We start from the raw sequence: 27,857 nt of genomic DNA on the forward strand, positions 1-27,857 counted from the left end.
ACTGTCATGGATCAGTGCTATCGCCACCACTCTAGGATTATGAGACTCTATCCAGAGGAAGGCCCTTCGAATCATAGGTGTGAGCGAAGAGGAAACGATTACAGAGCTGAACATCGTATCTCTCCATCAAAGACGTCAAGTTACTGTAGCAACAGTCCTCTACAAAATGTACACCATTTTGTGCCACCAGATCTGAAGGCACTGCTATACCAAAGCCATTTGTAGGCAGAAGAGCTACCCGCTCCAGCTTGTCCATGCCTTGCCATCATAGTACCAGTTTCTAGAACCATATCTACTGGCAGGACCTTCATCCACACATCAGTTCACGTTTGGAATAGCCTACCAGATGGAGTAGTCGCGGAAGTAACTGGGAGACGTAACTGACAACGGCGCACCATCCTTCAACTTGTTCAAGAGCAGAGTGTAAAAGCATCTCATGTCATGTGTCTGATGCTTAAGTTACTGGACCCCTTAACTCTTGTTGTTCTTAAGCTGCTGCGAACTACTGATTGGCTCATGTGGTTGTCTTCTATAGTGCCTAGGTGCCCATATAAGTTCTTGACTTGTATCAGTCCTCATGGGCTATTGTTCACTCTGGCGTTTTATTTAAAAAAATGTTCCATAGGGATGTGGGCCTTCTAGTACACACAGAAAATCAAAACACACATTTTGCAACATATCAATGTTTATTGCTTTTATTATTCATGATTAAAATAATTGCACTTAAAATTATTCTTTGGTCAAATTTTGATAGACTATAAAACATCTAAAGTAGTTAAATAAGAATAAGTTATAATGTGTAAAAATTGAATTTTATCGCAAATATAACGTACCATTCGGATGACCTAAATAACGTAAACTTGTAATAAAATGTATACTTTTTTATGTGAACTATGATCATCATTGCAGAATATAAAATTCACAGACAAAATTAAGGAGCAGCATTTTCAAATGCCGCAGTCCTCTGTTGAATATTCCGCCCCATTGCCATTTTGACGCCGAAACCGATGGATAAACTAAGCAATAAAATACCAGCGATCCCGCCAACTACACTGCCAGCTATCACTGCAGTGCTTATTGCTGTTGAATTTAAAAGAAAACAAAAAATATATTAATATAAAGTTATATTGTAAAATTAATGCGCATCTCAACAATTTATTAAATACAAATCGGACAAAGATAAAATGTGAGTCTCGCCTGAAAGGAGTATATCACTTTTCCGGATGTACTCTCTAAATGTAAACGGAATTTAAATTTTGTAACACGGAGAAATGTTTAGTGTAGGGGCTGATGCAGGGGTGTATGAATGGATGGATGCATGTAGGCCTATGTGATAAATTGGTTAAGTTTTTGTTAAAGTTTTGATTAAATGCTATCAGGTGTTTGAAAAAATTGGATCCAAGACATAAAAATTATAAAATTTGATGCTTAATACGCCCCAATATTAATTGGTCTCGCTATGAGTTTTAAATCCTGGCTCGTCCAATATTTTAAAATCATAGCTCGACCAATAAAATACAGGCTCAATCGATCCAATGTTCTATCAAACTTGAGGTCATTTGAGGTCAATTTGTAAAATATGCTGAAATTTATGACAAACAGTTTCAAATCCATTTGCTACCATTATTATGATTTGATGAATCCAAGTGTGTGAAAATATTGGATCCAAAACAATGATAAAATTGAATGCTTTACGCCCAATATTTATTGGTTTCGCTTTGAGTTTTAAAATATTGGATTCGACTACGTCTCGTCCAATATTTTAAAACTCATAGCTCGACCAATAAATATGGGCTTAATCGATCCAATTTGATATCAAACTAAATTAATTTTTTAATGTGTTCAAGGTCAAAGTCATTTGAGGTCAACTCGTAAAATACTTATGTCACCAAACGTAACTGCGAAAGCGCGGTCGCGAAAGCACTTTAAAAACTTTCTTATGACACACATTCAGCATTTCATGAAATTTCTAGAAACTCTTATATTAATGTACTGATTATCACTTCTACCGCGTGACTCTAATATTATCTGAATATTTTGATTACCAAAGTCAATGCCATAGCATTAATTCTTCATGTAAAGTGACCACGCATGCACTCCATCAAAAAAAAATCCCCATTGATCTTATAAGCAACTTGGTGCAAATTATTCATGCAGATGGTAAATCAAAAGTACAAATTAAAGCCATATTATAACATTTGCTGAGGAGAACGCCCTCATTTTTTTTTAATTCTGGTTTTTACAGGATTGGCCTCCCTTTAATTTATTGCTTTTGCAATATTGGGCTGTGCCAGGCCTACGGGCCGAATGGTATAAATTGTAATGTACTTTATACTTTGCAAAAAACAAGACTTTAGGTGCTGTAGTTTTGTCAAAATCCGAGATTTTGTATAAAACGCGGGAACCATCGTTTTATTATTACGATGGACATATTAGTCGAACACGTATGCGATGTTCATAACACATAACACAGTACGTACACGGCGTGCGGGACTCACATACACACACCAGAGGGTCGTACCGTATTACAACCGCTGGAGTAACATACATTGGCGCTAGTAGTAAATTCCTATTTTCTTTGCTTTACCTCACTTGTTCGGCTCAAAATTAAGAAGAGACATATCTGACAGTAAAAGCTAACATTTTATGGAAAATAAATACTAATCTATTTTTAGAGAAATGTAATAGTATGGCTTTAAATCTAATACTGGAATTTACGTTTCGTAAACACCACATTGCGTCCGATATCATATCGGACATCATCAGGTGACTGATTCAGGTTGATGGTCATGTCGATTGGTCGATCGGTCAACATTGCAGGCCTACTCTAACTAGGTCCAGAACTCAGCCGTTTTCCACAATCAAGCCATGAGGCATACTTTTAATTCTGCAGACGTCATCATAATTGACAAGCAGGAAAGCTGGAAAGCGCGAATCCATATCTGAGAGAGAGTTGAATACCCGTCGCTGAACAGGACATTACGCTTTCAACTCTTGGTACAAAGCACTGACTAGATCGCCATCTCTCACGTGACCAATCGCCTGCATCAGTCACCTGATGATATGTCCGATGATATCGGACGAAACGTCGTATTAACGAAACGTATGTTCCAGTATTAGATTTAATTTTGTACTAATTTTATGAGCAACTTACATGTTTTCTCCACATCATCATCTGAAACAGAGAGAGAGAAGAGATAACTTATATCAAATACATTCAAAATTACAGTCTGAAGATACACATGCTGCCCAAGGGAGGTACTCAAATTTGGTTTTGGTGGGGATTGTGCCTCAGAAAATCTGAAAGTGGAATTTAACACAATTTCGCATACATTTTTGCAAAATTAAGAAACAAATGGCCTCTGTGGTGTTTTTAATTTTACCGGGGTAATATTTATACCGAGGTCCGAAAATGAGACCCAACTTTAAGACACAACCACACTTAAATTATGTGGGTACATCCCACATGGTTATTTTGTATAGGTACGGTGTATGAGTACCCTCCGCACATTTTGCGCGTGATTAAACTGACCATGCTGAGTGCGAATCTTTTGTTTTCGTCAAGAAACCACTAGAGTGCATGAGATCTTGTAGTGTTGGAAGATAAGTTCATCAACTTTTGTGGGTTGGGGTGTATGTTTCCGTTAGATGATTTTACCTGTACGCCTTTGAACAATCGGGACGGTCCCAAACCATGGACATGTAGTACTCCCGGGTCTACCACTGTAAATTACTAACAAACTTAAGCCCTTCCAACTCAAGTAAAGGAAAACAGATGTGTGCGTTGAAAATTATTATACTTAGTTCTCTGGGTTAATAGGATGAACAAATTTTAATCTTTCCCCGTAGTAGGCCAGTGCACATAAACGTGTATTTGTTATAAATATGCATCATTCAAACCTAACACCTATAGATTTATATCTTCCGCTATTCTCCATGGTACCTCTTTAGCCCGGGGGTCACTCCCATTGTGGCCTGTACACCATCCGCGATAATGAAAACGCGTAAAAAGGGTCGTTTTTCGTGGGTAGGCACGATACGCGCGTATCGCGTTTAGGGTGTCAAAAACATGAAAAATTGGAAAAAAGGGTAGCAAAATTGCAATTTCTAAATACGCGGAAATGAAATTTAGGGTATGAAATTTGATGTTAGGAATGAAATCCCTGTTTAGGGTGTCGTTTTAGCCAAGGGTTAAATCCTTGTTTAGGGTGCTTTTCCAAAGTTGATTATCGCGGATGGTGTACAGGCCACAATGGGAGTGACCCCCCGGGCTCTTTAGCTCAGTTGGTTAGAGCGTCGTACTGGTATTACGAAGGTCGCTGGTTCGAATCCGGCCGGATGCACTGGGTGTTTTTTTCAACGTTTATGTATGTACACTGGCCTACTCTGGGGAAAGATTAAAATTTGTTTAGATGTGTGCGTTGTGCTTACCACTTGCTGTTGGTGCAACTGTTGTTGGATTACTCAGCGCCATCACTGTGAACTGAGTCAAATGCGTTGATAAGCATTCAAAATCGGTTGCAGAATGTTCCACGGTGGCAATACCCTCTGTGCTCCATTGCGAAAGAGTGGCGTTCCAGAAGGAGCACTCATAGAACCTGTTGGTCTTCGGAAGGGTCAAAGTCATATTGATGCTGATTGGGTCCGTGAGGTCTTCAATAATTATTTCTTCTCCTATAAAGAAAAACCATTATATCAATAATATCAAATTTTCTGGTGTCATTATTTAGAAGATTTCTGACTTCTACAAACTTTAAACCCATGAATTCAAGATCAAATTCATTCTTAAACTCCACAGCAAACACACAACGTTTTCAAAACGTTCTAATCGGTTTATATTTTGGTTTTTAGTTTTGGTTTTAATAACACTTCAACAACATTTTAAAAACGTTGTCAAAATGTTTTATATTGTAAAATTTTTTGTTAAACATTTTTTGTTAAACCGTTTTTCCATAGTCGCTACTCGCGCTTAGCGAATCGTTATATCTTACCAGATTCTGGGTCAAGTATACTAATTGAAATGATGTCTGCGGCTCTATTGTTCTTGTCTTCGTCGGTGACGGATAAGAAATCTGCACTTGTTTCGAAGTGATCATAACGAATTGCAACACCGGTACAACTGCCGGTGCTACAGACCCAATCTGCACCGAATCTAATAGATGAGTCAAAATGAAACACAGAGTAAGATGGATTGAAAAGATGGTTTGAAAGATGTTCAGTTTCAGTGCAGTTCCCCTTCGCCCTTGGGAAAGAGGCAGAGAATCGGGCAAAGCCAATAGCTAGTTGAGAACAATTTGTATTCCGTACTTAGGCCATAATAAAGACCCTATGATGTATATAGGAATTAGTGGCGTAGCCGTATATTTCTTTTTGATGGGGTTGGAAAATTTCTTGAAGTGAATAAGTTTATGGTACAAATGTGCGCGAAGTGCGCGAAATATTTTGCCATATTTGCAGCCAAAATTGTGAAATATCCCGGTGAAATATGGTGCAAAAGTGGAACAAATTCGCGCGAAGAGCGCAAAAATTGGCACTTTTTAGTCTAAAATGGCCAAATATGAGGATCAGTTGGTCAGAAACCCACATTGGGGGATGATTCTATGGACCATCCCCCTTATCAAAATATTGGAGGAATTCACCCCCATCACCCTAGGATCTACGCCCCGGCTCTACGCCTATGGTTTAGCAAAAGGAATTCGGTCGATAAATACGATGCGCCTCCAGCGTTTGCTGGGGAGAGGTCAAAATACGCAGTGCATAATGGAAAAAGGTCGAAATCCACGTAATCAGTCAATACTCAGGTAATGCACAACTGCTCTAAATTGTTGTACATGCAATCGCGCGGTTTTTGAAGTTGGGTGAAAAGGCGCTTCAAAGAAATTGTATTTTTGTTCTCCGAATATTAGACTGGTTGAAATAAACATAGAGTTATATAGTTTTAAGAACTACTTCGTCCATATATTGTGCCATAATTGTCAAAATGATCGGTTTTAGTGCTGAGTTTTACTGTCCAAAAGTGACATGGTTTTTAAGCTTGACATTCGATAACCAGGATAAGCCCAACAAAATATAATTGACATCACATAAAAGCTTGATCTTTTGGCTAAATAAAGTTATGTGTACGTGATGGCATAGATATCTTAAGAAATTCAAAACCACGCAAAATAACACGCCATTTAAAACACGTGTAGAATTTCGCGTCAGAGTTTTAGTTGGATAGAACTCGCTCGTGAGTGTAAAGTCAGGTATGACTAACATTTTTTGCTTTAATATTGATATTTGAGGTGTATAGAATAAGAAAATAACGTTTACACAGGGGTCAAAACTCAAACTTGTTCCTATTTGGTTAAACCCACAGAGGTCCGTAAACACAAGAGCCGACCCACTGTACACGTTCACGTAACCGCCTCAACTCATTTGCATAATATTGGACGTATTATGATTCGTCGAACATCTAATTTGCATAGTTTTGGAGGTTTCCATATTTGGGTTTACCTAATTAATTATTAATGACCCGGACGTTGTTTACATCATGACGTCATAGAGCTTGCGCTTGTTATTCGTCCGTTGTGTGTTTAAATGTCAATAAAATGATGTTACATCTTACATGCGAATGCGCAGCAAAACAGTAATTTTCAATAATAGTAGCCCTATTTTCGATCTATTAATCAAACGGAACTTCCTTCATGGAGCTGTTTTAGTATTATTCACACTCGCGTGAAAATCCAATGGTGGCTAGAACGGCGATATCGACCCTGAGCAAGAGCAACCGCTGGCGGCGCACCGTATTGTGAATCGCCAGAATAAAACTCTGCTCTGGACAAAAATATGACGGGCCTATCAACTTAAAACGTTTTTGATTAGCTCATCTGGAGCTCAGAATGTGGATTTCTACGGAAATACGCGATGCAAGATGTTGTAATGGGTTGCCATTAAATGTCAGTCTGATGATGCCACTAGCCTTGCGGTGAAACGTCACTGGCAGCAGGCCTACACGGTTGTTTGATGTGATCCTTTATTAATTTTTCTAACAAAACATTATTATAATGTTCAATTCTAGACCTGAATAATTCCAAAAGCTATTACAATAATAAACAGTATATACACATATATTTTGTAGCAAATTTAAACATAGATTATCGTTTTTATATCAAATAATTCATCTTTTCCTGCTTTTTTGTGGTAATTTTATTTCTATAAACTATACATTTATGTGCAAATTGAGGGCGCTATAATTTACATTATTTTAAATTTAAATAATATGAGTTATACCTTATATTTCATAAAGTTTTTTGCAAATTCCCTTGTCATTTGTTTGTCTGTTTGCTGATGGTTACAAGTGTGTACCCCTTGTAAAGATGCAAACAAGATGTTAGATAAATAGCGCCATCATTGTTCAACTTTTCTTAAAATGACTCAGTTTTACATGCCATCAAACAACCGTAACTATTAAATGATGTAAAGTAACGTCATGTTCACTGGATTTTTAAAATTGGAATTGCATGAAAAGAAACTAATCATAGGAAAATGTTACCCTGTTATTATTAACCGTTACCTGGAAGCAATATCAGCGCCAAAGTTGATGGCGACACCACCACTTGATTTAGAGTGGAAGACTCCAGTCGGGATAGCTCTCTGGATGGACGTGACACTGAATTCTCCGATTGTTTCGATGGGGCTTCCGCCAACCACAAGTTGACTCAACATTGATACAGACATTGCGCCTTCAATGGTCCTGTTGTGAAGAAATAACAGATTCATGTTACTAGTATTTCAATTCAATTCAAAATAAGCCTATCTGTAGTAGAAAGCAACAATGTATTCTTTTTATCAGGGGGTGTATGGATTTCAACTGGAATAACCTATTGTGTACATCTCCTGCACTCTACGTTGTAAATATACTGGCTAGTGACGTAGCAAGAGGGCCCATGGACAAGGAGAAGTGCGGGCCATTTTAACATCTTCTTTATCAGCCTTATATTATCATTTTCGCATTCATCAGCTACCTTCGTCGGAGAAAAGTAATCGCAGTAAATGGCAAATATTTACGGTATACATTTACAAAGCAAAACTAAAAAGCCATTTTTCTAGGCATTGTTGACATGGTGCCTTCGGGAAAGAAAGTTTCCTAAGAAACTTTTGAGATGATTTGAATGTTTTGAATGTAATAGACTAGATACCTTGGTGTAGATTGGTGTAGATAAAATTTGCAACTTACATGTATTTCAAGACATACGTTAAATTGCAAGTAAAAATTGACATTGAAAAAAATAATTAAATTGGTATTATTTTTTATTAAATATTATGATATTAAATTCCTGCCGTACTCTATCTTCGCAAAAAGTGCCGCATTGTATTGAGGATCCATATCTTGTGCAATCGCTGCCGCCAGAGCAAGAACTGTCTCCACGCCCGATTCGGAGATACTCTCTTCGCTGTCCTTGAAGACCTCTACCAGTTGAATTACCACGTCCAGTAAACGATCTATAATGGTCATAACAAAAAAGCCAAATGGCATTGATGACTTTATGAGCATTTCAGAGCATCGCATTACACTGAAACTCGTAATTTGAAACCAAATAAACACGGATTTAAGCTCATAAAATTGTACAGTCAACACAGCAAACACAAAACGTTTTTAAAACGTTTTAAACAGGATATATTTTGAGTTTTTGGTTTTGGTAAAAACGTTTTAATAACATTAAATGTAGGGTTATATTAAGGTCATTAAAACTTTTAAAAACTTTTTGTATGAAAACACACTACAAAATATGTTTTCAAAATGTTATTGAAACATATTTTTTGCAAACATTTTTGCCAAATATTTTGTCAACACTTAAATAACGATATGTTAGAATGTTTGCAGTAAGTTATCAAACAATGTTTTTGAATGTTATAGAAACGTTTTATACCCTTTATATACCCTTCATATAACCCGACATTTAAACGTTTTCTGGTAACCTTTTCTAACCTTTTGCGAATGAAGTCGAAAATATTTTGTGTTTGCTGGGAATACTGGAAACAAAGAAGATACCAAAGAAATGGAAAGAAGCTAAAATTATTTTACTTTACAAAAAGGAGGACAAGGCAGACATCAAAAACCACCGCCCAGCCAGCTTTCTTTCACATGTGTATATAAAATATTCACAAAAATCATCCAAATCAGATTAAAAGCTTCGTTAGATCAAAATCAGCCCAGAGAGCAAGCAGGTTTTAGGGGAATATTTTCAACCACAGATCACCTACAGGCAAGAATTCAACTGATTGAAAAATCAAATGAATACCAGCTCGATATATGTGTTGGATTCATAGACTATCAAAAGGCATTTAACTCCAAAGAGCACAGATAATGTTTGATGCACTGAGAAAGATAAAAAAAATGAAAATTACATCTTAGAAGAAATATACACAGATGCCAACACCATAATACACGTAGATAATGATATTTCCAAGGAGGTGAGATTAGAGAGAGGAGTGAGACGGGGAGATACATCTTCACCAAAGATTTTCACAGCAGCACTGGAAGAGGTTTTCAAAAAGTCCAACCTAGAGGAAAATGGATTAAACATCGATGGGGAAATGCTAATGGATCTTAGATATGCAGATGATGTTGCCCTAACAACACCATCGGTGAAGGATATGGAAGAACAACTGAATAGCTTGTGCAAAGAAAGTTTAAGTACCTAGGGCAGACCTTGAAAATGGACACCAACACAGCTGAAGAGATCCTAATTCGTGTAAAGGCAGGGTGGAGATGTTTTGGCATGCATAAAGAACTGTTAACAGATAAAAACATGCCACTGTATAAACCGAGACGAATAAGGGTTTATGACCAGTATGTGCTAACAACAACAACTATGACCTATATGGTGCAGAGACTTGCTCAACAACAAATGAAATGGAACAGAAATCGGTAACAGCACAAAGACCTATGGAAAGGAAAATACTCCACCTCTCAATTTGTGATAGAGTCAGGCACACTGAAGTCAGAAAAGTAACCCAAGTCAAAGATATCTTGCAGAAGATTAAACAAAAACAAAATGGAGATGGGCAGGTCACTTATCAAGAACTGAGGATAACAAGTGGACGACGAGACTTTAGAATTGCAACCAAGAACTGGAAAGAGAAGGAGAGGAAGACAAAACCGACGTTGAAGAGATGACATCACCACATTCATGGGTATAACAGCTTGAGCATCAATGGCGAGAAACAGAAGTAGATGGACAATGCTGGAGGAGGGCTTCACACTGCAGTAAGTGAAACAGCCTGATGAGTGAGGGAGTGAGTGAAACACGACTTTTGCAGTTTGCAGCAAGAAAAGTTAGTTTGAACAGAATCTCCACTGCTCTGAAAAAGAACCCTGATTAACACATTGAAAAATTAAGTTAAAAAGCAAAAAAAGAAAAGAAAAGAAAAAGAAAAGAAAATACAACAATACCTTGGTCTTCCAGAGTCATGTCGGTTGCAGTAATAGCAGATAATTGGTCAATTGTAAGCTGTGCCGTGGCCGTGTCCAAAACGGTGCTCGAAAGGATGAGTTCCATCAGTTCTAGTTGTTCGGTGGCCTGAGCGCTGGTTTCCGAAGCAGCTGCGCGTCGACGACGCTCGGATTGAGCTGTTATGTTGCCCGAAATATCAACCTTTTCGCTTATGGTGTTATAATTAACCAAGGCTGCCATGTAGTTTTCTGTTGAAATAAAATACAATGTTTACGTTTTTAATAACATTATTGTTTGCATGTTCGTGTTGCGCACATGTGCGGGGTGTGCGCACGTGTGGAGTCAGGGGTGAGGCGTTTACAAGTATGTACTAGGGTACATGTGTGTGGTGTGTGTGGGGTGTGTTTATTTGAATACGGTATGTGGACAGGTGTTTGAAATCGGTTTCGGTTTTTTTTAATGTTCTTTACAATATTTATTATAAATTACTCGTCAATGGTATCATATATTACCAGTATCGGTAATACGCCATTAGACCTACTGCATTTTTGCCCGAACAATTTTGAGCTACAAAATATCCAATGCGAAATCAAATGCTATGTAATGTTAGATTCTATCGTGTGTTTATTTCCCAACAATATACGCACATGACATTGTTAATTTTGGTCTTAACGAATTGCAAATATAATTGAAGTGTTATTGCCAGGAGCGGTAAAACTGCATTACAAATACATTTGCTTAGTCACATTTAATACGAACTCAAAGAGTGTCAGATAAAACATCATGTTTGCTTCATTAGTAGTGTAGTGTAGGACCTATTTGCACTGAGTGGTACAATAGCCTTAGCGCTTGTTTCATGCAACTGGCCAAGTTCGCGCATGTGTTTTCATGTTCTGAACTTTTCCTTACGTTTGAATATCTCCTCTTCCACAAGTGTTGCTTTGAGTTCTTGTGCCTCTTCAATCGAAAAAGATTCCTTAGGGGTCACCGTGAAATCTTGAGCAAAAGAAGTACAGCTGCGATATGTGTCACAAACCTGAAAATTAACAAAAAGTAGTTGTTAAAGTTTTTGGATACTTTCGTTTCATTAACTTGGTAATGAATGACACTTATGCTGACACGCAAAATAAAAATATCCTATGAGAAAATTTGCAATCCAGTACAGAAAAAAAAATACACTGCGGTATTCTCAACAAGCTTTAAAAGGGAATTTGAGCGCGCTGGTACAACAGAGTACCTCATCAGTTAGGAACCATTTATATGTTACTTTGCTACTGGGTATCTCGTCCACATTCATATCCTAATACGCAATATAATACGAATAGTATAAGAATTGTTTCACTTACTTTGGCAACCAACGTATTGATACTTGTGCCTTCGCGTGCTGGTTTGCCAATCCCTGTAATGCGTGGTTCAGACTGCCTCTCCGTGAATGCTTCGAGACCACCATCGTCGTTTTCCACGAACAGTTGATACGTTAACGGATAGGCGGTATCGTCAGCGGCGCAATTCTCGATCACAATTTCCACCTGACGAAAAACAATAATTTAAAGAAATATTACAATGAATAAAGGGACGGCCGGATGGGGACGCATGTACATTATTCAACTACAACGTAGGTTGCATAGGTATGCCTGATATATTCGTTTCATAGCTCAGTATAGCAATGATGATGCTATACACTTGCAATACATGCTTTTTACATGTTTAAGGTTGTTATAAGTTCAGACCAATTCATTGTATGTTACGGATATTAGATGTTATATCCTTCATTAATATATTCTCGTTCGTTAATTGGTTAAACAAGTATCATGTGACCAAAAATAGTTTTGCTATTTTACAAAACAGTCAAAAGGCCGATTGATGAGGTATTCAAAGTACTATTTCCCCGGGAAATAGTTTTACTATCTCCCTCTGAGCGCGTATGACCTCATATCCGCGTCGCAGTTCCTAGTGGTCCGTGCAACTCGCCACATACGCGGGATATCACAGCCGGTTCTGGGGTATTAATCAGGCCCGCGACACTCCGGCACTTGTTGGAAGACATATGGTACAGCAGACAGTACATGTACAATGTGATTCTCTCATTTATAATTAGGATTACGTCATTGCCAGAGCTTGTTTATTTGTTCATTAGAATGATTGACAGCGGTGGGCGGACTTATACTCTAAAAATGTGATTCTCGGATAAATTATAGGTCATTAGGTCAATTCGGACCGTCTCTTCCTCAGATCTCTATGTAGGACTCTATGGTATCTTCTCATTACACGATCGTAGTAAGACTTGGCCGGCGACGACGCTTGCGAATTGCCTGTCTTCAGCTGCGGTATAGCACGGTATAGGCAGTGTGCGTGTTTTGTGCATGTAGGCCTACGTGCATTCAATCAAAACAAAGCGAGGCCAGCCTAGCCTTGACTAGGCCTAGCCTAGATTGATACCGAGGCCTATGACTATGATAAAGGCCTTGCGTTTCTAATATTTTAACCAATGAACAAAGAATATATTAATGAAGGATATAAAACAAATATTTACTGCTCTTAATTTGGGATCTGGTGGAATCTATTGGTCCCCTCTACTATTTTCCCTCGACCTGGCGGTCTCGGGAAAATAGTAGGCTCACGGTCTCCAGTTCACCTCGGGGACAATAGATTCCACCAGATCCCTCATGAGCAGTAAATATTTGTATAATATAAGCCCGTGCGATAGCTAGGCCTATATAGTAACACATTCCATGAACCGTAATCTCAAAGATAAAACAGCAGGACCGGTTTCGTTCCTCAGATAAGTGGGAACTCATCAGCTGCAGGGGAGGGAGAAAGTATGGAGTGAACAGATAAAACGTGCTAAATAACGCTGTTAATTCTGTGAACATGTATATGATCTGTGATACTGATAACTTTATAGCAGACATATCATTTTCTACAGAATAGGGTGACAATCAATTATTTGCACGTGCCGTTCATATAGTGGGATAGTGAGTTTGCAATGATATAGTAGGCATATCCGTTTAAATAAACGGTAAAGGCTGTATTAATTTTGATAAACTAATATTTAATGCGACTCACAGATGCCACTAGATAAGATGTGTTCAAATCCATACCCGGTATCATAATGTCATGTGTGTAACACATGCACGATAGCCAAGTCTCTGCGCCAGTGTTGCCAGTATTGATGGAATTAACCATGGTACTTGAAAACATCATTGTGTTAGAAGAGATGTCAAGGGGTTTGACCTGGCCGTCATGGTAACGGTAATTTAAAGAAATATTACAAGGTTTGCTCGAGGGGAGGCCCTCTATGTTTCTCAAATTCTGATTTTACCTTGAACTAAAATACTGCGTCAAACCAAAACAAAGCCAAAGGTGCTCTGATTGTAACACAATCTTGATTTTCAATTTCATCATGGGAATTCGATTCCGAGATCAAATTAGCCAATTTTCAGCACCGTAAAAGAATACATTGGAATAAAATAGATTGATACCTGCCTAAAACAAATAATTGCAGAACAATATAGATATAGAAAAGAATATGGTACAATGGCGCAATTCGACACACAATCGAGAGAACTTACATCGCCAAAAGGAAATGGGTGACCGATCTTCCCCGTAAATACAGTCGTACTAACGGTTACAATTACCAGCCGGCAGATTTTGATTGTGAGGTAATCTTTACCCCACTCTTTCCCTGCGCTGATCAAGGGTTGTCATGCTGTCGGTCGGCGTGACGTCACTTCCGATAAATCGCTTCTCCCCATTGGTTGCTTTTACCGAGATTTGGCTGTTCCATTTCGCCCCCTCCACCTTTGTTTCCAATGGACATTTTATAGTGAAATGTCATTGTACAAGGAATACATAAAAAAAAATTCCACATAGCCCCCGAATGAAAAGTATTTAATTATCTTTGTAATCACTCAAAAAGCATTTGGTGTGAATTTTACATCTGGACTAGAGGCTATTAAATTTTTATGTGCCTTTTATTTTACATGTAAAGCCTATGGGGGTGACGATTAGAAATGGACGGCAATATTGAAAAACCCTCATTTTGGGCCATTTTAGACACTAAAAAATGGCCATAAAAAAAGAATAGCCTCTAGTTCGGATGTAAAATTCACACACAATGCTACCTGAGTGAGTACAAACATAATTAAATACATTTCATTCGGGGGCTATATCAAAAACAAAAAATGTCCTTTACCCTAATGGTTATGGAACAAAGGTGCCTCGGACACGAAGGGGACACTTACCGTTGCAATCAATGGAGGAAATCAGAAAACATGCCATAAACTAAATACCTCTTGATGAAACAACTCTAAAAGCTCGATTTTTTTATCAGGGAAATAAACTTTAAATAATTACAAAATACAGGGCAAATTGGTATTTTCTGTCCTGAAAAAAACCAACTTGAACTGAAAGGCCCTGTACAAACCAATAGGGATTTCGCGAGGGACCGAGGGTGTCCCCTTGACAGAAGTGTGTAAGTTTAATTGATATGATAGAACATCCCCGACCGAGAGAATGGAAGGCGAATGCAGTATCTGCGGGATCTAATATACATAGCAAATATTCTACAAGAGGTGTACATGTCCAAAATCTTAAAAAGTTAAATTCAGCTCAACTAGCTCATTAATACATTTATATTGATGCAATTTCCAGTTGTACCTGGTCAAGCTCTGTATATTCATTGACGCCACCAGTAAGTCCAAATGAGCATGATGTCACTTCAGATAGTATGTGGAGAGCGATTTTCGCCAGCCCATAAAGACCGTCAACTGTGGTCACGTTCAGTTGGAACATGTACGCTGAACCTGGAGTTAGTTTACCTGAAATAAAGAAATCATCAAGGTAATGAGTTAATGAGTAATGAGATAATGTTGTATTCGGAATCGTTTGACTTTGTATTGACGCTTTTGCATTTCATTTTTTTTTTCAATTTAGTTCTTTTAGCCCTTTACCTGACTGTAATTCTAATATTGTTCCTTATGTGTTGTGTGCATGGCAATGCCTAATCGAGTTCTTGCATCCGCAGTGTAAAAAATAGCTCATTAACGATATTCGGAGTAGCTTTACAATAGTGATCGCCTCGATCATAATTCTTATTTTAACCCTAATTAAATCGCAACATCACAATATCTTATTATACTAATCTTAGCCCTAATCTTAATCTGAACCCTAATCGTATCCCGAACCATAACACAAATCATGATACTAAAGACCGTATCCTTTGTATTATTGGTATGGCGGCACCTATTCTTGCCCAGAATTAACTGCCTATTATCAGAGACAATCATAGACCCCACCATAGATGATACTGTCATCCACAGAGCTGCTTTCCTGTTCATTCCCAGTTTCACTTTGATTACCAAAACGAAAACATGTTTACCCCGTTTGATGGATAGGAAGGTTACAGAATGTGTTTCGTCAACAGCCATCAGGGTACTTGGTGATACCAAATTCTGGTCGTCATTCAGATCCAAGTAGGCAAAAGCTATCACAAAAGTACAAAAAGGCAAGTTTCAAACACGATAAAAACGACGGTGTAAAACTGAACTGATGATTGAGTAAACAATACTTTTAAGTATTGTTCTGAAGGGCAGAATAAGAGGAGACACATTTGTCCATGCCCAAATTTGAGATTTTTTGATTCTTATCAGTACTGAGATGTATTCTTTCATTTGAAACAGATAAAATATAAAGATTTTGTCATCTTCTCATTTCTTGATTTAAAATACCAGACGTAGTTATTTAATACAGCTAAAATATTGTCAATACCAACATTACATATACTTTTTTGACCTATTGTGGGTATTGCTATATCTTGGTAATGTCCTGAAACATACCTTCATCCTCGCCGTCTGCAGATGCTGTAATGCATGAAACAAAGGATATTTAAAAATAGATATGTTATCTTCATCAGGAACTAAACGAGGTTGTAAAATTTACTAACGTTTATTTTTCAAAACGTGCGATCGGATACAGTGATCACTTTACACGTATGTTACCATTATCTAAACCATTCTAATGTAGACGATTCTATTGCGCCAGAGTGCCAAATGATTTATCTCAAGTATTTGCCAGACTACTTTAAATTAAATCTATATATTCGACTTTGACGGGAGGTACAATCACCTAATACATACCAATATCAGTATCAGCAGTTGTCCACGTGAACTCTGAGACCGTCGAGGTATGCTGGATCTTCGCCTTCAGAGAAAATATTCGGTCACTCCTGATCTTGCCTTCGATCGGTTTGATATTAACCTAGCATAAATATGTAAAATTTCTCATAAAACAGCCATTTCTTGGATACTCATATATACCGAGACAAAATTCTCAATGACTGAGCTTTTGACCCCTCGGAACGCCGACGTTGTACGAACCTGGGAGTTTGAACAAGAAAAGGTGGCGATGATATTTACGGGGGAGTTAATCTTTTGAAAATTCTAAACCGTTGTCTTTAAATGAAAATGTAGTACTATGTTTGTATGCCTCATATCCACAGTATACAAATGGTTTTCGCTTTGAGGTAACGCCACGAAGCTTTTTGGTGTATGTAAAACAAAAAAGTTTATGCATTTTGTAGTAAGATTGTGGTGTCAATTACCGAAGAATGTTTGAAATACTTAAACAGGAAAACTCGTCCTTTGATTGATTTCAACCCATCTCTATATGCATCTAAAAGACAGGGTTGGGCGTAAGATCATCCTTTATAGATATAGCAGCTCACGCTCGGGTAGTTCAAGCATTGGACGGAAAGGCTGCATAGTGGGCAACACTGTGTTGAGTGTAGCTGAGTGTGAATGACCATTTGACTACTTCTCCAACTGAAATGGAAAACTGTGTAATGTGTAATATGTCCCATAGAATAAGTTTATTATGGTCACTCTCTCAAGGAATCGAAATGAGCTGTAATAACAAATCTTAATGAACCTTTAAAATACATGAAATAAGCACAACTCTGGGTAAATACTGCTACGTGTATCCATTGGGATGGGTGACATAGGGCCATATCCCATCATGGCCTTCCCCTCAAAATAGCAAAAATATTCACATGTTGCGCCACGGACAAGAACTTTGCTCCTTCAACTACATACGTACCCTGGGTGGGTCGCCGTTCATCGACAGAACATTGACGCTGGAGGACGACGAGCGACTACCTTTGCTGGTCACCAAGGTGAACGTATACATCTTATCTGGTTCCATGGCTAAGGCATCGTACTGCAGGATCGCTTGAGAACTGGCGGCTTCACTTAGAATGAACTGTCCTTCTTCTCCAATCTTGTATGACCAACATGCTGTGCCGTCGGTTACCTATGCGAATGAATAACAAACTTTGTAACGCAGTTTTGGACTTTATAAGACCCATAGTCACCAATGAAGACATTCAACTGGCATTCAGTCACAATAACATTTTACTAGATTCTAGTTCATTGCCCATGTAACTCATTGACATATCTGAGTCCTACATTACAGTAATACATTACTCCAGTGACAGATAAGATTAATGAATGCCTCAGCGGGAAATCAAATTGGGGAGTGACATTGACAACTTTATCTAAGGCAGAGATAACGTATAGGAGGCAATTACCTGTTCACAAAGCCATTCATATGTCATATCCATTGCCACGTCGTCTGGGTCAAATGATGACGATCCGTCAATGGTCACATTACCCGCGTCTCGTCCGATGGTCAGTTCGCTGCCACCTTCGATGACGGTCAAAAGATCCGAGAAACGGGTGCTGATTTGGATAGACTGTTCCACGAACTTGTCGGGATCGGATTCCTTGTATATTTTAACGGTGAATGTTACGTTTTCACCTCCTGTGTGAAAAAATAACGTCATGGCAAACATTGTTGGTGTATTATAAGCACCATCACATCTGCAATACAATCTGCATTGGCGACCATCCAAGAACAAAACTATACCACATTGTACGTTTATACAATAAGAAAATGTTCAGTAATGCTCCAAGTGGATTTAGCTTATGAAGTGACAAAATTGTAAATTTTTTGATTTTGGTCTAACGAGACATCCATAGCACGGTATACATGTATTAGTAGGTATTGTTTTTCTGAAAGAATGTGCATTTATGGGTTGCCATTCTGCATAAAAATACCTTACGAAGTTAGTATAGTTTGTGTCATCATACTAACCGGGAAGAGAGTTTGCGTCAACAAATAGCGTCCTCCTGTTAATAGTCCGCAAATTCAGTGGGACCTGGTCATTGTCAACACTCCAAGCGAAAACAGTGGCGCCGGGTGGCACGCAGTCCGAGTAGAAAGTTACTTCAGCTGTCAGCTTGAATCTGTCATGGGAATGAGAATGGTAACTCAACATGGTATTTTGGAAATGTTTTAGCTTCGTTCTTCTACTTAAAAGAATATCTAGTATCGACCGTGTTGCGACGATGGAGGCTAACATATAATAATCTTATTCTATAATCATGATAATTAGAAAATATTTTTAGTATCGTTATTATTGTTGTTGTTTTTTGTTAATATTGAGAAACCATGACATGTCGACATACTTTTCGGAAACCAAAGCATTTGCAATGTCCACACCCCTTGGTATTATTTCGACCTCTGGTGTTGCAGTGGCAGACCGGCTTACTTCGACAGAGTCAAAATCGGACGATCCGAGGAAGTTTGTTACCGTAACTTCAAAAGTGTAGACTGTGTCCGCGTCCATAAATGTTCCGTCCATGGTGAAATCTGGTCCTGTGACACCTGAAATGCAGAAATAAATTGTGTTTGAAAAATACATAATTACAACCTATAATGCCAAATGTATAAGTCAATGAACATGTACAGTTATCATCAACAAAATTTGGATTAGTCCAATGATTCTTCCAACTAATTTGCATTCACACTAATCGATGAGTAAATGGGAGGTAAATGGGAAGTTACAAGTTAGGCCTATACACTAACAGCAATCAAATTGGAAAATTCACCCATATATGTCAGCCGAATAAGGTAACAAATCATATCGGCGATTTTAGGACACTGAATCGGGTAATGAACATACCTGTGGCCAACCTCGCTAGCACTTCTGCTCCTTACGCTTATTTTCTTAAGCTTTAAGCTCCAGATAGAAATAATTTTTAATCTTACCAGCGAGAAGTGCTGCTATTGCAGTTACATCAGCAGAGCTGCTCACACTCCATGAGTATGTCATGTCTCGGCCTGCTCCACCTTTCGATTTTCTAGCAGTCAATCTAACCTCACCGCAACTCGTGATACGTTCAGTTCCAACTAGGCGTGCTCTGACAGAGACCGATCGTCGAGGGCCTACAACTGTTTGAGATCCTTCGGCAGTGTAGGAATAATCCTGCCCGAACGTTTTCACTGCTCCCGTCTTCAGAGTCAATTCATCACCTGCAAAATTTAAAATAAAATGAACAATACGTAGAAGTATTCCAGTGGCTTATACTATCTTCTTTTCATGCATTGCCGTGTTTGTACGCTTTACTCAAAATGTTTCATGCAAATTTTGCAGTCACTGAAGTTATTTCCTGACTGTTTATTAAACTTACAAATGTGTTGATGAACCATATAGAAAGACAAGCCGTATCTGTGACTTACCGACTACAATGAGGTTATTGCCTTTTCCAATAACAATCTTAAGTCGTTTTGGCCCCTTCCAGATGCACCTGGCACCTTGACCCAATTTTGTCGTATACTGGAAAATATCGTTACACGAGGACAAAGACTTGTAGGCGACACGAAGATCGAACCCAGCCGTCAGTGATGCACCTGTAAAATTGTATCAAAATTCTGTCAGTCGTTGTGATGTTACCAATGAGTAGACCCTCCCTCGGATCCATGGAGAACCACTGGTAATGTAGATTATATAATATAAAATAAACCCGACACATGGACCCTCCCAATCTGTAGAAGCTTGTAGACAATTTGCCTTCCACTTCCCAGCATTTTGTGGGAGTTCACTTTTACCGATCCTGGGTCAGACGAGTTTTCTATATATCACGTCCGCGGTCTCACTGTCTTGCCGTTTGTGTAAGTGGCTACTTAGCCTGACCAATCAATGTAGATCGCAGCAAGCAAGCAAGGCGATATTTGAAGTGGTTTTCATTGATAGTCTATTGATCATAACCAACATTATGTTAGAATATTTTGCAATAAGTTGTCCAAAAAAAATTTGGAATGTTATGAGAACGTTTTATGTCCTTTATATAACCTGACCTTGCAAGCTTTTCTAACCTTTTGCGAATCATAACAATTTGTAAGCGCTCTTTTAGCAAAGTCATAGTTCATTGAATTTGCAACCGTATGACAAAACAGGCGAAAATAGTAACTTTTTGCACACGATTTACAATTTAAAGACAATTGGCCATTGCTCATTCTAGTGACGCTAGTTTATGGACAACATAAGTGTGCTTTTTCATTTAATGATATCAATTTGACAAATATTGTAAGGAACACTTGAGGTTTTGACTTTTAAAACCTACATTTTGGTCAAAAATGTGCTTGGATAGGTAGTTTTCAACAGATTTACCACATTCGCCTTGCTATAACATTGCGTTATTGCGTTATCTGTTGACCTAGTGACAAAAGTGTTTTTAGGGGGAAGTGTTAGCTTTCGTTTGATATAGAAAAAAATTCTGATTGGATGAAGGGAACACTTGAGGTTTCGACAAAAACCAATCCAAGAGGCCCATTTTCAGCTAGAAGCTCCACAGCTCTCACATTGCTATGCACTCAACCGTGTAGTGTATCAAAGACTGTGGTGGAGACATTCACTGCTTGTTGTTCTCTGTTTGGAAGCTCTTGGACGAAAATGTGTCTGCTCAGGTGTATCGAGGTGGAAACTGTGCGCATGATGGTTTATAAGAGAATCGTTTTTATATAGAAACCTTTCCATGAATGTCGAAGATGTTTTGTGTTTGCTGGAAAAGGAAAACATCACCTTAAATCTCCAACATTTGGGGTGTTAATTTCTAATGGAGTCACTCATTCAGGTAACTCCGTTTGAAAATCACACTCCCTGTGTGGAATTTCAAGCGTGAGTTAGGACTTTATTGACGCGCGCAGTAACAAAAACCAAATAGTTTTCGAACTTTAGTAATTAAACAGTGCTTATAAGTGCATTTTGGGAACACGGTATTTACATATATGATGTATTTGAATTTTGAACAGATATAATCTCTTACCATTGGAGTCAAGCTGCAGTTTAGTAAACATAGGTTCTTCTGCCCAGAAGGTAATAGAAAATCCTTCGACAGAACCCGCAGTACCCATCGACAACTTGTTGATGCCATCAAGCGAACCCCAGACGTGCACCCGCATGGAGTGGTCCGGCACCGGTGCGATAAACTGAAGTTCATTATCTACGTCTGTCGCAAACTTGCCTGGAATCAGAAAGCGTTCTCCCGAGGATTTTATTGCATCTGCAACGGAAAAGAGTCAGTGATTTAACTTGGTCTGCATGACTAATGTGCAGTTGTGATAATGAAAAAATCATCAATATAATGTGGCGGTCTTTTTTGTTCACGGTTTTCACAGCTCAGTAATTCACGGTTTCAGCTGCTCTATGTAGTTATCTCAGGTGTTGTCAGACAGTGCTTTGCCGAACTAGAAAATCAATCTTCATTTGATCGGCTTCAAGCTGGTTTCATACTTGGAGACAAACGGACATTGGAGACAAACGGACACAAAAAAGGCTTGTGATTGGCTCTTACGTCATGCAGTTTGCCGCAGCGGCAAGCGACATGAGAAGTATGTCATGGACATTACTCACCTCCTTCAGCGATGATGAACGGTTTGCCGATTTCTTTTAAGTTTGTAAAAGCTCCTACGTCCGCGGTAAGGAACGCTTCAAAGGTGTCTTCGCCCAGATCTATATCAGTTGGCGTCATTTCCAGAATGACAGTATCTGTATTGGAACAAAAATACAACTGTGATGTTAACGAGCAAAGAATGTAAACGATAGGAAGCGGGGAAAATGGATGCACCAATAATTTTAAAAGCAGGTAATTCATCATTTCATAAACGTGCAGAACTCCTGAAAGAGTGTTTCTTTCTTTTAAACGGACCAATTTTGGGTTAGAAGGCTATAATTCATCTATACTTTAATTTAACACCATAATACATTCATTGTTGATCAAATGTTCCACAAACAAAATGCAAATATAATACGCTTGTAAGCATGATAATTCCTTACCTTGAAATACAGTTAGTATTGGCCCACTATCTGAATCATCTTGATTTAACGTTCCGTCTCTTTCTACTGCGACTTCATAAACACCTATAATAATGAGTGAGTGGGTATATCGTATATCAAAACCTGTCCAATTGTGCTCAATAACCAGTTAATATCTTCTACTGCAAATGTGTAAATGCTAATACCTGATATAATTATTACATGATATAAGAGACGGTAGCCGTACAAGTGACGGTCTACCATTTAAGTTGTTAGCGACTGATTGAACGTGCGCATGATGGCGTAGTTTGGGTTTCTTTACTAAAGATTTCGTTGTTTTCGACAGGCTGTGATTCTCACCTGCTCCAAGGTTTACTTCGCAGGCCATCTCCTGACGGCTGACTCTATCAGTCATATCAAAACTATATTGTGCACCGCCACTGACTATGAAAACGCATTTCAGTTGCGATTTTTTGTCGAACCCAGCACCAGAAAGAACCACCTATAGAGTTGATAATAGAAACCATATACATTTAATTAGGCAAGATAAAATAAAGAAGGCAGCACTGTAATTTAAACGACAGAACAAGTCAATTGCAACTTCGACTTTGTGAATGCACGCATTTTGTTTGAAGTTTCTGAAAATAATTTTCCTGCGTTTTCTCTCTGTGACAAGAAGAGTAATTTGCGTCCACCACAACCTGTCAGAGCAGCGACAAAATGCACTTACTTTTGTTGGTGAGTTTTCTTTTACAGCACTCGGAGATACTGCTTCCACAGCGATGCAGTTACTTCCATCTCCTCCACAAACACCACATGCATCAAATTCCTTTCCGCTAAAAAGTTCAAGAAGAAATATTTGTTTATAGTTCGTCACCGCAGTGACAGATAGAAAATAAATCGTCTTAGTCATGTTAGTGGAGAAATTAAGTTGGGAAGTAAAAATTAACGTGATATCTCAGGCCCAAGTAATACACGAGTACATGTACATGCTAATAAAGCAATTCATAATTATGTAACATCTATTACCACGTCGCCTGGTTCAAATTGTGACAATCCGGACACTACCCGCGGAAATAACTTTCCGATTACTTAACTCGAGGAGTCGAACTCCACCACTTTTATACGCCGCTTTGATGGCGGACAGAATAAACCGGTCGTAATGAGATTTAGCATGCAATTTGTTTTGTGGCATCATCCAAGAATATCTTTTCACAAGAGTCGACCGAAACCTATACTTTGGGCAAATCTTTACTCAAATCATGCACTGCAAATATTTTTTGAAAATGGTATTCTCCACGTGTTCTACACAAGCTGGTATTAATGAGACATTACCGCCTTACCTTTTAGCCACCCCGTCACATCCCATGCAACTTAGTGTTTCGTTAACATTGGTGTCGTTCAGCATGTTGAGGCACTGGTCGCAGGCGTTCATACCCTCTGTCAGTTCCAGACCTGTTTCGCCGCCAACGCAGAAACCACATTCATTCATTCGTGCCTTAATAGCCGGTCGTGTCCCTATATGGAAAATATTTTTCCAGTAATTTGTTTTTTAAATGATCAAAATTGTAATATCTCTACCTTTTATCTCATAGCGGTAAAGGTTTCAGGATGGTTAGTAATGAGGTTTCGAGAACTTTTACAGGTATATAGCCTAAAATGCATAATTCTCACACAATCAACATGATCAATATTTTCCAGTTATCATGCAGTCAACTGAGTCAAGCAATCGTCTGCGATAATTAAGCTTGAAGGAATTAACTACCGTAAAGACTATGATGTTTACCAACCTGGTCGATGGCAAGTGCCATGGCAGTCCATTTGTTTGCTAATTGTGGAAGGATCGATTTCTACTGCGTCGCCTCGAACCTTACGTGGAGGTTTGCAGTAACCACATGCATCTTGAACCCATCCCCCGTCGCAAATTCCACGACAGTCGTAGCGGTGATCGTTGTCACTGTCACTGCGTCCGGTTTCACCACCTGTTATACGAGGAATATTGAAAAACGACTAATCTACTCCTATGGCTGATTTTAAAAAAAATGCTCTCTGCGTTCTATGGAAGAACGCACAGTGAGTTAATCTTCCAGGATAGGGGTCAAAGAGGCATGAATAACTTAATTCTTAGTTATCATTGGTTATTGTGAACTTCAACGCCAACACAGGTTGAAATGGATTTAAATTTACTCTCAACTGACGTTCGATTTAAAAGCTTTTAACGGGGCTTTTGAATCAAGTACAAGTCCCACCCTCTCAACAAAAGTGTCCTTTTTGAGATTGTTTCAGCTGTTGCCTATTGGCACGGCTAACCTGTTGCCCAATTTATTAAACTATATAAATTACTCTTAGCTCTTTTAGTGAAGGTTAAAGCTAGATTGAGTGCTCAAAGTATATTTTACGGATCTTTGACGTTTTGTACAATCTAGTCTCGCAATTCCACTTTTTAATATTTCCCAAAATCCCCAAAATAGCAACAACTAATCACATCGTCAATGCACACGCTCGAATAGTCGACCGTACTCGAAGACGAAGATTTAGTTTCGGTTTCTTTGCACAGGATATCGGGGGGCATGCCAGCATGGTCAATTCAGGAACTTACCGACACATTCGCCACATTTGTCAAAGAATGCCGATCCGTAGCAGGTGCCGTGGCAGTCCGTAGTTATGCGATAATCCTCGCCAGACCTACAAACGCCACATTTATCGGTTCCGAAGTCATCAGGTCTTCTCGATCTTCCGCCAACACAGAACCCGCAGTTATTCTCGTACGCTTCACCATTGCATTCTCCAGCGCAATCTCTAACGGCTGGCCCCATACACACACGCATACAATCCCGGACAGCATCACCATTGCAGACCCCGGCGCAATCAACTATTCCTTTGCAAACTGGACATGACAAAATACAGGGCCGAAATCATTATGATTGAGAAAATTAACTCTTTTCTCTCTCGCAAATTTTATTCTATCCCACCGTGAAACAAATATCGTCTAGAGAGCTCGGATGTCATACATCATCATGGGCATGATTGGCATATCCTTCTTTGACTGTTATTGCTATGAACGCATTGCAGTTTTTATGTATGTATTTTCCTCTTTTACGGTAGTTTATTTGCTTTCTCTGTTTGCAAAAACTTCGTGCTGTATTAGTTATTAGTAGTTGTTTGTATTGCATCTTATTTAGTGAAGTTTTGCTATTAAACTCACCTTCCTTCTTTTTTCTGTTGAATAGCCGCGCAGTATCCACACACAGTGCCTGAGTAGTACGGTATCCGGACATTTGATAGAACTGTGCCCGCACTTCTTCTGCTGGTGCGAGTGTTTCCATGAATATCTGAATGCTGTTCAACAGGTTGGTGCATTGCCTTTCCTCAAATAGGAAAGACAACAGCTGGTCTTTGAAATCAGAAACCAGAGTTTCGAATTGCGTTTCATCTTTGGAATTCACAACTGCTTTCAAATTTCGACAAAGCTCGTTCTTGTTACGAAATCCTGTCAAAGTGATGGCGATACGAAGCATACCATTGAACTCATTGTCGAATCTGTTCATTTCACGCTCAAGGAATTCTGCACATGGAGATCCGTCCCAAGCGATGAACTCCCCGTTGTAATCTGGAGAGCAAGATGTGTTCTTCGGCTTCAGGAAGTCGTAAATCCGTTCCGTTTCGCCACAGATGCCGTGACCATAATCGATTAAAATTGGAATAAGCCCATCTAAAAGTTCTTCTGCGGTTGACTGAATACTCATATCGCTGTTGATAAGTTCTTCTTGTGCCGAACAGATGTTCTCCGGTTCAAGGGAAACAGGGTGATTCACCAGCGGAAGTAATATCTTCATGAGCTCGAAGGGAAAGTTGATGGAACGAAGCGCGACTGGGTACTGTGGACCCAACATAGCCGGAACTGCCAAGCTGTAGCATTTCCTAGACATATCATCAACCTCCCCAGCTACAATCATCGAACACATCTCTCCCAACACGCCACCAACCTCTGGAATTTGTCTAAGATGTTTTCCATAGTTGCTACACAAAACACCCAGACTTCCCAATGGACTCTTTTGGTTGTACAGTTTGCCAGCAAGTTTAACCAGATTATCGACAGATAAAAACGAGAATATTTTTCCGGCCGATTGAAACGGTTCCTCTTGAGATTCCATAATTGTCGACATATCAGGAATTTTCGGTGGCTTGAAATTTTGGCTGTTTTGTAAGTTAAAAGCATCGATAATGACTTTGCAGAAGGCAGCTCCTGATTGCTTTCCAGTAATGTGGCTGACCGTTTCTGGACTCATGTTGTAGATAATGTTTGCCATTGGGGTACAAGTTTTGGCGTCTTTAAGAGCAGAGAATACCTTGTTTACCATGGCAGAAGCTAAGGTTTTGAGAAAGTTTTCATCATCAGCTGCGTTCCCGGTGGCTGTTGTAATCAACTCGCAGAATCGTGCATGATCTTCTACATCAGCCGCAAAAGCCACTAGTGGAAGTAAATCTTCAATAGACGGTTCCATGCCACCTTGGTATTCTTGGTCGTATGCGTTCGACCCCCCGTAATTTGATGTTCCGCTACTGTCCATCGTACAGACTGACATCGGGTATTGCGTTCCGAAGAGTTTGGAAAGAGCCATCGCGGCCATTTCTTTTGCTAGAGAGATGATATCTTGCATAGGTGTTTGTATAATGTCTATTCCAGCGTCACAAATGCTGTAAGGATTCATCATGTCAAAGAGGCCATACCTCATGGCTAATACTTTCATTATACCATACAGTGGGCTGTTGCGATCATAAAATGCCATCATTCCTTGATCTGGTCCAGTCGCGTTGTAGTCGCGACCATTAGGCATCGAGCTATTCATCACGTATCCCTCTGGATAATAAGCATACACGTCTTGATATTCATCGTATTGATTGAAACGCACGCCTTCGTCGTATTTCGGGTCGAATCCTTGGTAGTCCGGACCACCTGAGAACTGATATTCTTGTTGCTCGTAGTCCATGTCATTACTTAGCTCTATGCACATGTCTGATGTTTCAAGATGGGTTCCTTTTTTCAAAGAGTCGAGCACTGCTCCACATGTCATGTCAACCATTTCTTTGCCAAGAAATCTTTTTAGAATGGGACTTAACGTGCGGCAGCCTTCTCCAAGTGATTCTTTGATAGTTGGAGCGTGGTACATCTTCGCCATCATCTGAAGAACTTTTCTCATTGGCAGACCGGGAACGATCACACCAGGTTCTTGAAATGGTTCCATCTCCGAGTAGGTGTCATG

The 27,857-nt window shown here is 39.0% G+C and overlaps 1 protein-coding gene across 1 annotated transcript; it reads right to left on the reverse strand.

Annotated features, from left to right (window-relative positions):
• Positions 1 to 724: 724 nt before the first annotated feature.
• Positions 725 to 27,857, reverse strand: LOC140152876 (uncharacterized). The gene is made up of 28 exons (XM_072175403.1): positions 25,799 to 27,857; positions 25,193 to 25,480; positions 24,384 to 24,575; positions 23,937 to 24,111; positions 23,324 to 23,429; positions 22,954 to 23,095; positions 22,615 to 22,698; positions 22,192 to 22,326; positions 21,605 to 21,841; positions 20,019 to 20,189; positions 19,548 to 19,811; positions 18,965 to 19,163; positions 18,591 to 18,742; positions 18,025 to 18,257; positions 17,535 to 17,747; positions 16,577 to 16,697; positions 16,277 to 16,300; positions 15,820 to 15,924; positions 15,099 to 15,259; positions 11,786 to 11,968; positions 11,349 to 11,475; positions 10,439 to 10,687; positions 8,328 to 8,484; positions 7,556 to 7,735; positions 4,992 to 5,152; positions 4,432 to 4,674; positions 3,155 to 3,175; positions 725 to 1,080 (listed from the first exon to the last, which is right to left on the reverse strand). Exons 1-28 carry the CDS (start codon positions 27,837 to 27,839, stop codon positions 932 to 934), a joined length of 6,513 nt encoding a protein of 2,170 aa, XP_072031504.1. The 5' UTR covers positions 27,840 to 27,857; the 3' UTR covers positions 725 to 931.

Source organism: Amphiura filiformis, chromosome 5 (assembly GCF_039555335.1).
Source record: "Amphiura filiformis chromosome 5, Afil_fr2py, whole genome shotgun sequence".
NCBI lineage: Eukaryota > Metazoa > Echinodermata > Ophiuroidea > Amphilepidida > Amphiuridae > Amphiura > Amphiura filiformis.